Here is a 14,337-nt window from a genome sequence, read left to right on the forward strand (position 1 = left end):
AAGAAGTGGGCGCCCAGTCAAAATAATAAGAGCACAACGAAGACTCATCAATGAGGTAAAGAAACAACCCCGAATGACAGCCGAAGATTTGAAGGCATCATTGGAACTTGCTAACATCTCTGTTCATGAGTCTACAATACATAAAACACTGAACAAGCAGGGTATCCACGGCAGGACACCATGAAGGAAGCCACTGCTTAGTAAAAAGAACATTGCTGCACGCCTGAAGTTTGCAAAAGAGCACATTGACATTCCACAGCGGTATTGGCAAAATGTTTTGTGGACTGATGAAACTAAGATTGAACTATTTGGAAAAAACACACAGCACTACGTCTGGCGTAGAAAGGTCACGGCATATCATAATGAAAACATCATCTCAACTGTAAAGTATGGTGGCGAAAACATCATGATTTGGGCCTGCTTTGCTGCATCAGGGCCTGGCCAGCTTGCAATCATTGAGGGGAAGATGAATTCCTAATTATATCAGACAATTCTTCAGGATAATGTGAGGATGTCTGTACGTCAGCTGAAACTGTGTAGAAGGTGGGTGATGCAACAGAACAACGACCCAAAACACCAGAGCAAGTCCACGACAGAATGGCTTCAGAAAAACAATATCCGCCTTTTGGAGTGGCAAAGTTAGAGCCCAGACCCAACCCAATAGAGATGCTATGGATTGACTTGAAAAGGGCCACATACATGAGATGTCCAAAGAATATGACAAAGCTAAAGCAGTTCTGCCAGGAAGAATGGGCTAAAATTCCTCCTCAACGATGTGCAGGTCTGATCCACAGCTACAGGAAGTGCCTGGTTGAGGTTATTGCTGCCATGGGGGGGGGTCAACCAGTTATTCATTCTACGGGTTCACTTACTTTTTCCACTGCCATTTTGAATGTTGAATGACTGTGTTCAATAAATAAAAAAAAATAAAAAATTGTGTAATTATTTTTAGACACATTATGTTTGTCAATACCCTTGACTTAGATGAAGATCAGATCACATTTTATGACAAATTTATTCAGAAAACCATGAAATTCCAAAAGGTTCACATACTTTTCCTTGCCACTGTAGCTTGATTATAGCACTGCCTGCTGATGGACGTGTGTCATTTGTGGTGTCTGAGGTGTGTGCACCAGTCTATACCTCCCCTGTGAATTTCCCTTACATAACACGGTGTAGGCTGCAGTACCACTTTTACCAAGAGGAAAAATAAATGAATAAAAAATCTGAGCGATTTCAATAGTGCTCCCATCACAGTCGATACTGGGAACCACGATGCCTTGCATTCATATTTCCCAGCTCTCTCGGGCTTGGACCCCTAATTAAAACTGCAAGCAGCGATGAACGGGCTCTCACACCTCCCGCACGTTGGGGTGTGCCACAGCTACAGTTGCTGGAGGTCAGTCGACATTGCTCTGAATTGTCACACATTTTTGGATGCTGCACAAAGGAGTTAAATGTCAATTCCTTTGTCCACGACAGGAATAGGTGGCGCAGTGACTATTACTTCTAATTGGCATGTGTCCTCAGGCCGGGACGCTTAACAAACGTGAAATTTGGGGCAGACCTGACTATGTGGAGTTGAGGAAGCAAATGTCAAGAATGTTCCTGTTTGTCATGACATTTGGGAATCCCGTCTAGACCATTTAAAAGCATGCCAAATGTCAAGTTTCAGGGGTCAGTTCGTTATATTTTGACATTTGGCACGCCTTTGAATGGAGTGGTCAGTTAACCCATTTGGACAACCGCCGAGTCAAAAATGTTCCCATCTGTCACTGTGACTTTTGACAACCAAGGTTAGGGTCAGGTTGGGGTTGCAACATGTAATTTGCCATCAATGTAAAAGTATGTTCAAATATGTTCCAAAAAACAGGCTGCTCTTTAAGTCTGACTTGGTTCCAACTCCAAAGGATGTTCCCGAAAGAAGATAGCTAACCAAAGGGCCTACAGAGTCAGCCCTCTACATGCTAAAAGGAGGTTCTGAGGCAAGGTGCTTGGTGCAATTTTCAAGTCAATAATGCCATTATTTATGAAAATATGGCCATATGAAAATTGACATTGGGAACATTTCTGACATTCAGGTTGACATTTGGGTATAACCTGCCAAAATTTCCCATTCAAATGTATGAGAAGTGTCACGCGTCGCACGCAACAATGCTACATGCTAGAGGGTCTGAACAAAAATGGGTTTGGCCTTTAGGTCCTGGCAACAACATACTAAAAAATAAGGGCTCTGGCATGTTTAGAAACAAATCTCTTCAATCTGCCCAATTTTCACAGAGGGTGTAAGATTTGTCATGTCTCACCCCATCCTCACTTGATTATTCAAATATACCAGATTTCTTTCCTCCAGATGCTGCAGAGGGGATTTTGTGGTGTGGGCTTGTTTTAGGCCCCGCCCACACTGTGTGTACAAAATCTGGTGTCTCTGGGACATTTCTATGATTCAATATGAATATGTGAAATTATAATAATTAAAAAACATTAGGGAACCTGGTGACCTTTTGGACATTTGTGCAGGTTTTTAGGCACCTTAACATGCACCCACGACCACCAAATACCACCACCAGTTACACAATAGAGTCTGACCTTTAAGTCTGGCTTGGTACCAACTCTGAAGAATGTTCTGGCAAGACGTTAGCTAACCAAAGGGCCTACAGAGTCACTGCTTTATTTGCTAAAAGAATGTCCCAAGAAAATGTGATTGGTGCAACTTTGAAGTCATTTGGGCCATTTGTTGTAAAAAAATATGACCATATTAGGGCAGCTGTGGCTTAGTGGTAGAGCGGGTCTTCCACCAATCAGAAGGTCGGCGGTTCCATCCTGGCTTCCCCCAACCAACATGTTGAAGTGTCCTTGGGCAAGACACTGAACCCCAAATTGCCCAAAAGTTTCTTTGCCATCAGTGTGTGAATGGGGTGAATGTAGTGTGTGAAGTACTTTGAGTGGTCAGAAAATTAGAAAGGCGCTATACAAGTACAGTCCATATGAAAAGGTGACATTTGGGAACACTGACTACTCCATTCAACAGCATGCCAAATGTCAGAATATAAGGAATTGACACTTAAATTGTGACATTTGGCATATCTCTTGAATGGAGCATTCAGTATTCCCATATGGACTTCCTGCCGTGTCAAAAATTGTCCTATTTATCAGAATGGGATTTTGTGGTCCTGGTACTCTCTGGAGTCCTCCAGTAACCAGGCCTGGGGATCAAGGCTCTAAATGCCCCTAGACAGGCTGTCAAACCTGGGGAGACCTTCAGGAACCAGACCTGGGGATCAGAGGCTCTAAATGCCCCAAAACAGGCTTCGTCGTTCCAGGGGAGACCTCTATCAGGCTCTCCCTCCTCTGCAGGCCCCAAGACAGGCTGTCATTCCTGGGTATGGCTCCAGCAGGCTCTCCCTGCCCTTTGTCAAAAATGTTCCCATTTGTCAGAGCGAAATTTGGAAAGCCTGAACATCCCCTTCTAAGGTAAGCCAAATGGCAAAATATAAGGGGAATACCTCAGAATGGAGTCCTCTGAGTTACCAAATGTCAAAGACCAGACTTGACTTTTTATTCATGACATTGATATATATGGTTCTCTGGACCAGTGTCTGAGCTGTTTCCCAGTGTGACAGGTCCTGCCTGGCATGGTGCCATCATGTCTGGTGTCCTCTCTCTAACCCCAGGCGGAGCAGAGGCTGAGGCAATCACATGCTTTCACTTGGTGGTCCTTGTACACTGACATATGCGTCAATAACAGAGGCTAATCTTAAATCCTGAACTGTTTCCAGTATTCCAAATGTATGCAGAACCAGTACCAGCCTATTAAAATGCATGTATATTAATATGCATGTTGAAATCTGGGAATCCCGACTACTCCATTCAAGTGTGTGCCAAATGTCAAAATATCAAAATTCTGAAAATTTGTATGCTTTTGAATGGTTGAGCCATGTTCCCAGGTGTCGCAATGACAAATGGGAACATTTATGACATTTTGGATGCACCTCTGGTCATGTCAAAAATGTTCCCAAATGTCAAACCTCTTGTCAAAAATGTACCCATTTGACATTCAGTCTCCTGCCAACTGGTTGTCAGTTTGGTACAGCTGACAAACGGGAACACCATGGTGAAACTTTGAAAAATCGTAGCTTGGGTACTGTAGGTGGTACCAGAACGCCGTGGGGGTCCCGGCAGAAAGTTAATGCGGATCGCGTCCTGTCCCAATTTTTGGAGGCCGCCACTTTGGGAATACGAGTTCCCTAATCCATGAACGGCCGAGGTTGCTAAGTGTCAGAGTGGGCCTAAGGCATGGTCCTCATCAACAATTATCGGTGCTCTGGCCCTAATAAAAATAATAATAATCCTTTCTAGACCTGCAAGCAGGTATTAATGTGGTCCAAGCCTCTGGTGCAAGTCTCAACATGGCCCACGGAGGCAATGCAAGTTGAACCTGGAGTCCCACAAGTACGATGGAAGTCACAGGTGGAAATCAGCACAGAGATTGGAAAACATTCCGTTCAAAGACAGTTGTGTGGAAAAATAATTGTAGTATATTTTGTGATTTTGCAACAAAAGCGCCTACTAGTGATTCATTGGTGCCAAATTTTGCACTCAGCTTAAAATCCTCAATAAAAGCGACTGGCTAGCCTAGCCGCTAGGCTAAAAACAAACCTTGCTGAGCTAGCAGCAGTGAAGGTTGCCTGGTAAACCACATCAAGTTGACAGCCAACTTAAAATCACTTAAGATCCACATGTCCGATGACTAAAAACTTTTACCATGTTAAAAGATAAGGGTAAAAAATAGCCAGGATAAAAGTGTAGCGTAATTTATGACGGTTTAAGACGTAGCCTCTGGCGGGCACACATATGCATGCATATTGAAAATTGTAAAGCGTAGCCCTACTACCACTACTACTACTACTACTGATATAGTAGTAATAGTAGTAGTAGTAATATAAGGCTGCAGCAGTCTGAGATAATCAAATCAAGTGGGTGTCTTCCAAAGTTACAGTCTTTATAGTACAAAATTACCTCTTTGTGTTACTATCCCTCCACAGCAGCTCAACAAGGAAACACTGTTCAGGGACAGACAAGGGCTGTCTTCTCAGAAGGGTTTGTTTCTTTGCAAGCCACATGTCTGTAAGTATGTCAGTTTTACAAAGACTGTCTCTTTTCCTTTCATGATTTTGGGGCTCATGAGAACAGCAGTGTGTATATAGGAAGCATGTAAATCATTTACTTGTGTGTTGCTTCATAATTTGAATAATAAACTTACAAGACTCATTAAGAGCTACAAAAAAGTCTTTTAAAAGAAAGAGGAAGCACTTAAAGTGATTCCGCTTAGAGCTAAATTTAATGTCATGTTGCACAGTTGGTAAAAACATTGAGACACAATACTTTGAGTGAAAAGTCACAATAAGTACAGTAGATGGAAGATAAAGATACAATACATAAGTTGTCTAAACATGATGAAAACTCTAAACTTCCCTTCCTGTGTATGCAATACATTTATTTTATTAGCATAGAATACAAGTTGTCATTAACCCTCTAGACCCCAGTTGAATTCTAGAATGTTGCTGCAGTGGAGCACTGAGAACCCTCACTTAAATTAGCATTTTCCTACTCAATCCAAACAAACAGCTCTATCTCAAAAACAAAAAGAAAATGACAATCACAAGTTGTGTTCATTTTAAAACACAACTTCCTCTTTAATTTATACCAAATATGTGAAAGGGTGTAGCTGTTTAGACCGAGTTTGATTCAACACATAAAAAAACACCAGACAAAACAACAAATAGAACTAAAATTTGTAAATAGCTATTTCCTTTAACTTCACAATTTATCCTATCTTCCTCACACACACTTTTTTTCTATCAAAACTGCAAGTCACTACAAACTGTACTCCAAGTGAGCTAATAATAGCCAACAATAACATCCTATTTAGGCTATTTTTACTTGTAGCCTACATAATGTGAAATGAATAACTGTAATGATGCCAAACAATCTAAATATTCAATGAGATATGCAATGGATTCTAAACAAAGATAAAGTAACTCCAAATCAATTTTACAACAAGAATGTGATCCACAACATTTCTACCCATCTGCTTTGTCAACAAATATAGCTATAATCCTACCCTATTTTTACTTTGGTGTAGACCTACATGAAATTAATATATAATTATGCCAAACAATCAAAACATTCAATGAGAAATGCATCTCAGTCTACCTAAAAGAAGAAGTAACTTCAGCTCAATTTTATAATGAATATGTGATCCACAAAATTTCTCTCCGTTTGCTTTGTGAGTCAATATTCAGTCTAACAAAACAGATGCTTCACTGGATAAGGCTAGGCTTTCAGAATAAAAGAGAAATGTCCCACACGTCAACCCACACAGCAATGATAAGAACAAACAACAGAAATGTGGTAGTAGGTAGTCTATTTGGCAATTTCTATAAGAACAAGTCGCCTAATTTATATGTAGAAAAGTCGCCGCGACCCGGTCAGTCCTCACTAGGGTGGAAATCCGCTAAACAAAATCAACTTAAAGTAGCTACAATACAAAGCTCAGGACTTTTCTGTGTTTTGATACACAGGATGATTTTAAAATGACGGGCACTATAGTGAAATATAGAACGGCGTTCTGGGGCACTATAGGGTCTAGAGGGTTAGCAAATGAATACAAGAATGTTCAGTTCCTCTGTGTGGTATAAGGCACTGTGCATTAGATATGATCCTTACATAAGAACATATTCTTGTTTAGCACTACCTATCAAAATGACTTTCACAGCACACATTTCTATGGTGTCTACAGTTTCACAGTAACAATGGTTTATATTTGCACATATAAACACTGAAGAAATCATAAACTGCATTCTGGTATTGTACATCATATAAAACTGCAATCATATGCAACATTCTTTGGAATACTAAACAACATCCACCACCCCGGCACAAATTATTCTACTACTAGTACTATTCTAGAACAGTGTGTGTGTGTGTGTGTGTGTGTGTTTAAGTTGTTAATCTTTTTATTGTCCTTAAACAAAATGTTTTTTCTTCCTTTCTTAATTCTACTATCAACACTGAATATGCAAAATATAAGTATTTAGGCAACAAAAAATCAACAATAAATTCAAAATATACTGAGTATAAGGAGCTAAAAGGGTAAAGTCAGAGGGTGGCGCAGTTTGCGAGTATTACATCCAGGAACAAGGACACTTACTTAGTTCACAAATTAGACTGGGCAATGAGAAAAATAAAAGTCCAATCCTTATCAAAAATAAAGACAACTGGAAGCCAAGAGGGGCTGTGGTGGATGATAATGATTTTTTTAGGCCTGTTATCTAAAGATCACAACTTCATTGTCTTGTTATACCAAGGTAACTGCAATCATGACTTAAAGGGTTACTTCAGCGATTTAGAACTGTACTCCTATAATGTTGGGGGACTTGCAAGACAGTTAAAATTTAAAATTTAAATAATAAAGGATGGTCAAAACTGTAGCAGCAGAGGCTGATATACCATGACTTCTAGTATACAGTATTGGTCAAGTATTCAACAATTCCCATAATGTCACTCAATAAATCTTTTGTTAGACCCTCCCTGCCTGTCTCATCATCATCTTGATTACTCCATTTAATTACTCTTCCCAGCCACAGAATGTGTCTTTTACTGTCATCTGTTTTTTATAAAGAGTATGGTCTAGACCTGCTCTATAGGAAAAGTGCAATGAGATAACTTCTGTTATGAATTGGTGCTATATGAATAAATTAAATTGAATTGTTTGTGACTGTAATGCTGTATGGTTGATCCTACTTATCATTTTATTGAAAATAAAATCAAACCAACAAAGCACCTGAGCTCTACTAAGCCATGCGTTTCTATTTGCATGAATGACAGGAGAGCTTAGTTAACTAGCTGTGTCCCAGTGAGGTCTGATAAACCTTCTCTCTCTGCAGTCTTAACACGCAAGTGGGCACTGTGGCAATTCATTAGCAGATGGGATGTGGTTGAAAGCTTTGGGAAAAGCTAGTGAGTAGACCTTGAATCAAGATTATTTTGTCAATTTTTAGTCTATTTTGGGAAAACAGGCCTTAAAAAACTAAGTGCTCTACAACCTGAAGATAATGTTTAAATGATTGTCTTGAGATACTGGGCCTAGAAAAGTTAGAAACCACCAGTCACTCTGGCTTCCACACAGAAGACCTTCTTCTAATAGAAATAAATATATGTATCACATGTCAAGTTTTCTAGATGATCTCCATCACAATAGACTCACTGCAAGCTAGCAGTTAGGCAAAGCTGCATCCTTTCAGAAATCATTCTCAGAGAAATCTGACTTAGTTATTTCTAATAACTATTAACTAAGTCCATTTAGACCCCTAAATTATGTACTTAAATTGACAATATTAAAAAAACCTTGATTACAATAACAGACGATAGATGACAAATTGCTCAACGCTACTGCACACATTTACCTGACACAAGTTGGAATGCAAACCCTGTGGAGTTATACAAGAAAAAAGCTTAAAGAAATCTGTGATCATAGTGAGACATAGCTTTCTATCCTCAGCTCAAAGAAAAGGGCATTAATGCAGTCCCCTCTCACAAGTGTGGTTTCATAAACTCCACTCTCCAAGAGTGCTGCACCATAATGCATCTCTTTACATCCTCCATGACAGAAAATAAGTGGGTGTTTGGACGCCAAGACATCACAGTCCACTTGTGCAAGTCTTTCCATGGTTTCCTCCTGTCCAGATAAGGGTAAAACAAACACTTTTCTGCAGGATCAGGCAGAGCTTACTTCTAGCAGTCCTCAGACTGAGCAAAGAGGGGGCTTGGAGCAGAAATGGTGCTCAGGTGCTTGAAGTCCACATGTGCATCTGTTTGGCGATCTGCAGCACAAAGATGATGTCCGGCCGCTGGTCTGGGTCCGGGCTGATGCACATGCTAACCAGGTCCCGCAGCTGTGAAAAGTGGGCTGTATTAGCTTAGAGAATAAGGCTGGTGTTATTCAAAATGTTTCTCATTGTTAACAAATCCCATGAAAAGACCAAAACCAATAACGTGTTAGTCCTTCTCTAAATACTATGACTTTTCTATCTTGTCTGTTGCACTCAGCCACAATGCATTAACTGTTATAAAAGCCTCACAAATATGTAGTTTGTTAAAAAAAAAACGCTCCCTAATTTCCTAAAACAGCTGGCCACTGTAATTTTTATCAAGCGTTCCTCAAACAGGAGGAAACAGTGCATCTGTTGGGGACTATATTCACCGGCAAATTAATCCACATTTGGTGCTCTAGTGAGTATTTGGGGAAGCAGGATGGCGTATGTGGGATTGAATCAAAATAAACTACTGTGCGTGCATTCATGGTGATGAAGGAAAATGTCAGGAACGCTATGACTCAAAGTTTTTGGAGAACAATGGAGCTCTATGGCACATGTGACAGCCCCTGTCTCACCTGCTGATATGTGGTGTACGAACTGCTTTATCTGATTTATTGTTGGGTTTCTGTAAATAATATTACAGTACAGTCTAGACCTGCTCTATAGGAAAGTGCAATGAGATAACTTCTGTTATGAATTGGTTCTATAAAAATAAAATTTAACTGAATTGAATTTTTCTTTTCAGACGCCAGGATTAACTTTTGAGCAACAGAAAGAGATTTTGGTATTGCAGATGGAACATGAAAAAATGAAACCCGAATTGGAAATTAAAAAAAGCAAATTGAGGTTGAGAGGATCTGCCAGCAATTTGAGAAAGCAAAACTAGATTTGGAGGGATATCATTTGTCTATGGTCAAAGATTGGCAAATTGTCCAGTGAGGATCAGGGCAGACAGGTGCCCAGGTCTTCTGTGTATCGCTTTGATGTTAATAACTTAATAACAAGGAACATTTATTTGTCATTCAACACCCTGACACTTTTTTCTTGTTGTCTGAACTAGTGACAAAGGCTAGAAATGGGCCTGATGCAGACTCCGCCCTTTTGCTTCAGTGTCAAAAGCACAAGAAGCTTATTCATCTTTGAGTTTTGAGGATAGCTCTAGCTATACGAAAAGCAAGGCAAATTTATTTGTATAGCACATTTCAACAACAAGGCAATTAAGAGTGCTATACATAAAACACAAAAGCAACATAGGGCAATATAAAAATACATTTAAATACAATTTAAAAAGAGTTAAAATTGTTAAGGTGTGTCAAGCAGGAGTATACAATGGAATAGGATCGAAACGCAGACAAGCAGGTAGAGCTGGTGCCGATCAATAATTTTATTAACAAGAAAAGCTTACACTGAATTGTCTCAGCAGGTAGCAGTCCAAAACAGAAACACAAGTCCAACAATGGGCAGGCAAAATCCACAGACAGGCAAGGTACAAGAGAACAACAAACCAAGGCACTTGACAGACATACAACGACAAACTGACACAGAACAAAGGAAGGACACAGACTAAATACACTTAGGTTAGGGACACAACGAGACAGGTGAAACTGATCAAGACACTGATCAAGACACAGCTCATTGCACTTTTCCTATAGAGTAGGTATAGGCCATACTCTTTATAATATTATTTACAGAGACCCAACAATTCCCACCATGAGCAACCACTTGGTGAGAGTGGCAAGGAAAAAACTTCCTTTTAGAGGCAGAAACCTTGAGCAGAACCACACTCAGGGTGGGCGGCCATCTACCGCTGCCGGTTGGGTTAAGAGGGAGGCAGACAGAGACAGAGAGAGAGAGCGAGAGCAGGAGGTAAGAGTGCATATAGTAGCACAATGCAAATTGGTAATGGTAATATTAATAAAATAATAATAATAATGATAGGAATAATAATGATAATAATAATAAGACTAATATTAGTAATAGTGGTTGTTAAAATCACCTACAATAATTACTTTATCTGTTTTAAGGACTAAACTTGATAAAAAAAAAACGTATTAATAAAATTCAGAATAAGGACCAGGAGCGCGGTACACTACAACAAATGTAGTGTTTTCCAGGTTGGGTGTGAAAGACTAAGAACAAGGCTTTCGAATGAGTTATAATTTAGTTTAGGTTTAGGCTTGAGTCAAAGATGGCTGCAACTCCACCTCCTTGGCCGTTGCCTCGAGGAATGTGAGTATTAACATGACTGGGCGGAGTGGATTCATTTATTTATTTATTCATTTAACATATTCTTCATAACCCAGCCAGATTTCAGTAAGACAGAATAAGTCAATATGATACTCTGATATTAAATCGTTCACTAGCACAGCTTTAGATGACAGAGATCTGATGTTTAAGAGTCCCCAGTTAATTCTCCTATTTTGTTGTGCTATTTCAGCTGTGGTAATTTGTTTGGGTTTTTATGTATAACTCCTCTTTTGATTTAATTAATTTAATTGGTCAGGGGGCAGACACTGTCAATAAGGAGTTTTGGGTGATTAACTGCTCTGGAAGAGCAGAGAAGCGTGTAGGACTGCAACTCTACCTCCTGGTCTCAATTTCAATTCAATTTTATTTATTTATATAGCGCTAATTCATAACAGAAGTTATCTCATTGTACTTTTCCTATAGAGCAGGTCTAGACCGTACTCTTTATAATATTAATTACAGAGACCCAACAAATCCCAAATCCCAAAGTTTCAACTCTAGGTTGTCATGGTTTAGGTCCACTAATAAACTTGGTCAGATTTCTAGATATGAGAGCTGCTCCATCCAAAGTGGGATAAGAGGCTGTCTCTCCTAATTAGACCAGGTCTTCCCCAGAAAGTTTGCCAATTGTCTACAAAGCCCACATCATTTGCTGTATCGCCGACATTTTAGGTCCTTGGAGAGAAAAAATGGTCAACATATATGGAGTTTGCCAGAGACCTGTCAACTCACTTTAAGCTGTGGTTAACTGCACTTGATGTTATTACTTTTGATGATCTGTGTGACTTGATGATTTTGGCAAAGCATTGTACACATTATTGCTGCTGTGTCAGCTGATGAGTATGTGTTACTCTATAAGAGTAGTTTCAGAGAGCGCTCTGTGGCTTGCGATGATTTTGGTTGGCAAGGAAATAGTGCTTATGCTGTTTCGTTTGAGATGTAGCATTCAAAGAAAGTTGGTTTGTTGAAATCTGACTTTAAAGCAGGTGGCAATTTTGACAATAGTAATATCTAACTATTGTCATGAGAAAGGACACTGGAAGGCAGATTGTGCTGTGCTAAAGGCTAAAACCAAGGGAGTGAAAACTAATGTTACGGTTCTTACCTCTCACTCTTGTGAACTGGATGTTTTGGCAGCTTATGCTCCTTTCATTTGAGATGAGCTCATGTCACTTGTGGGAAGTGAAAGTCCCAATAAAATCCTGAGGGATGTAGGGGTCTACAATTCCTACTTTGTTAACTCTGTTTTGCTTATTGGGGAAGACCGATACCAATGACAGTGTGCTCAGTTGTGGTTCTGAACTGTGAGCCGGTTAAGGGCGAGGTGTCTGTTGGTGTGCGTCTGTCGTTGCCTACCGAAAGTATACACTTTCTTTTGGGAAATGGCTTGCCTGGTAAGTACATTAAAACCTGCTACATGTGCCAGCTAACAGGAAATCCAAATCAGAGTGTCAAGCCTGCGCCACTGTAGCCTATCCCAGCTGTGAGTGAACCATTTACACATCTCATTGTGGACTGTGTGGGTCTGTTGCCACATTCAATTGTAAATATCTGCTTACAGTGATGTGTCAGAACACCAGGTATCCAGCTGCATATCTGATCCTGGAGGACTTCGGTAACACAGCTTGCCAGACCATGAACCTGGCCATATCCATTGAGGTTGATTATGACTAAGGCCTTGGTTAAGGTGTTGTGTAGAAAAGGCCCCAAAGTTACACGTTAGTGTTATTAAGTACCATTACCCATATGGTGCTTCTATGCCTCATGTACTGGTATCTATTTATTCAGTGCTGGTAATTCTGTCAGGGGAGCCAACTTATGTTCTGGTGGTATGACGTAACTGACATCACCTGTGCACTTAGTATAGTGATTAACACCAATTTTGTTGTGATGTATAACACTACTGAAGTTGAAGAAATGTATTAGAACATATAAGGTGTGAAAGTATTAAAGTTTTAAAAAATACAGTCGAAACACCCTGAAGACAGATGGATGGAAAGATTTCAGTACCAGAGCCCAGTTTTATAAGCATGACACCATTGTTTCTTGGAAAAGTTGGATTATTCTTAGAAAAATAGGTGGAGAATCCACCACAGAAGGAGGGACATTTTTGGTCTATAAAAAACAGTGCACAGAGGTGTGTGTTCAGTTTATCCTGACTCGGGTTTATTGTTATTGTTAAAATGTTGGAAAAGGAAGGCAGACTCATTCTTTGGCCCAAGCCTTGATTTCTGTGATCCAACAGGTGACAGAACATAGCATGCCTGTAGGTTTTCCACAATAAAAGCATCCTGCTGATTTGTCAGTGGGAGGATTTAACACGAATCACAAATAACAGGAAGTGTTATGTCAACATTAGCAGTAACTTAACAGTCATAATATGTCTGAGGATCTCCTGTAATGACTGTTTTGGAATGCTGTGATAGCGTAAAAGGGAAATGTACAGTGGTGTGAAAAAGTGTTTGCCCCCTTCCTGATTTCTTTTTTTTTTGCATGTTTGTCAGACTTAAATGTTTCAGATCATCAAACAAATTTAAATATTAGTCAAAGATAACACAAGTAAACACAAAATGCAGTTTTTAAATGAAGGTTGTTATTATTAAGGGAAAACAAAATCCAAACCTACATGGCCCTGTGTGAAAAAATGATTGCCCCTCCTATTAAAACATAACTTAACTGTGGTTTATCACACCTGAGTTCAATTTCTCTAGCCACACCCAGGCCTGATTACTGCCACAACTGTTCTCAATCAATAAATCACTTAAATAGGACCTGCCTGACAAAGTGAAGCACAACAAAAGATCTTCAAAAGCTAGACATCATGCCGAGAGCCAAAGAAATTCAGGAACAAATGAGAAAGAAAGTAATAGAGATCTATCAGACTGGAAAATGTTATAAAGCCATTTCTAAAGCTTTGGGACTCCAGCGAACCACAGTGAGAGCCATTATCCACAAATGGCAAAAACACGGAACAGTGGTGAACCTTCCCAGGAGTGGCCGGCCGACCAAAATTACCCCAAGAGCGCAGCGACGACTCATCCAAGAGGTCAGAAAAAGACCCCACAACAACATCCAAAGAACTGCAGGCCTCACTTGCTTCAGTTAAGGTCAGTGTTCATGACTCCACCATAAGAAAGAGACTGGGCAAAAATGACCTGCATGGCAGAGTTCCAAGACAAAAACCACTGCTGAGCCAAAAGAACATTAAGGC

General features: G+C 39.9%; 1 protein-coding gene across 4 annotated transcripts in view; it reads right to left on the reverse strand.

The window, feature by feature from the left end:
• Positions 1 to 5,289: 5,289 nt before the first annotated feature.
• nek6 (NIMA-related kinase 6) overlaps positions 5,290 to 14,337 on the reverse strand; it is a 45,042-nt gene continuing 35,994 nt past the window's right edge. For all 4 annotated transcript variants that reach the window (XM_044173487.1, XM_044173486.1, XM_044173484.1 and 1 more), the window contains one exon: positions 5,290 to 8,957. In XM_044173487.1, the coding sequence (XP_044029422.1) occupies positions 8,847 to 8,957 (111 nt within the window). In that variant the 3' untranslated portion in view covers positions 5,290 to 8,846. The remainder of the gene's footprint in view (positions 8,958 to 14,337) is intronic.

Source organism: Siniperca chuatsi, linkage group LG18, assembly GCF_020085105.1.
Source record: "Siniperca chuatsi isolate FFG_IHB_CAS linkage group LG18, ASM2008510v1, whole genome shotgun sequence".
Classification (NCBI taxonomy): Eukaryota; Metazoa; Chordata; class Actinopteri; order Centrarchiformes; family Sinipercidae; genus Siniperca; species Siniperca chuatsi.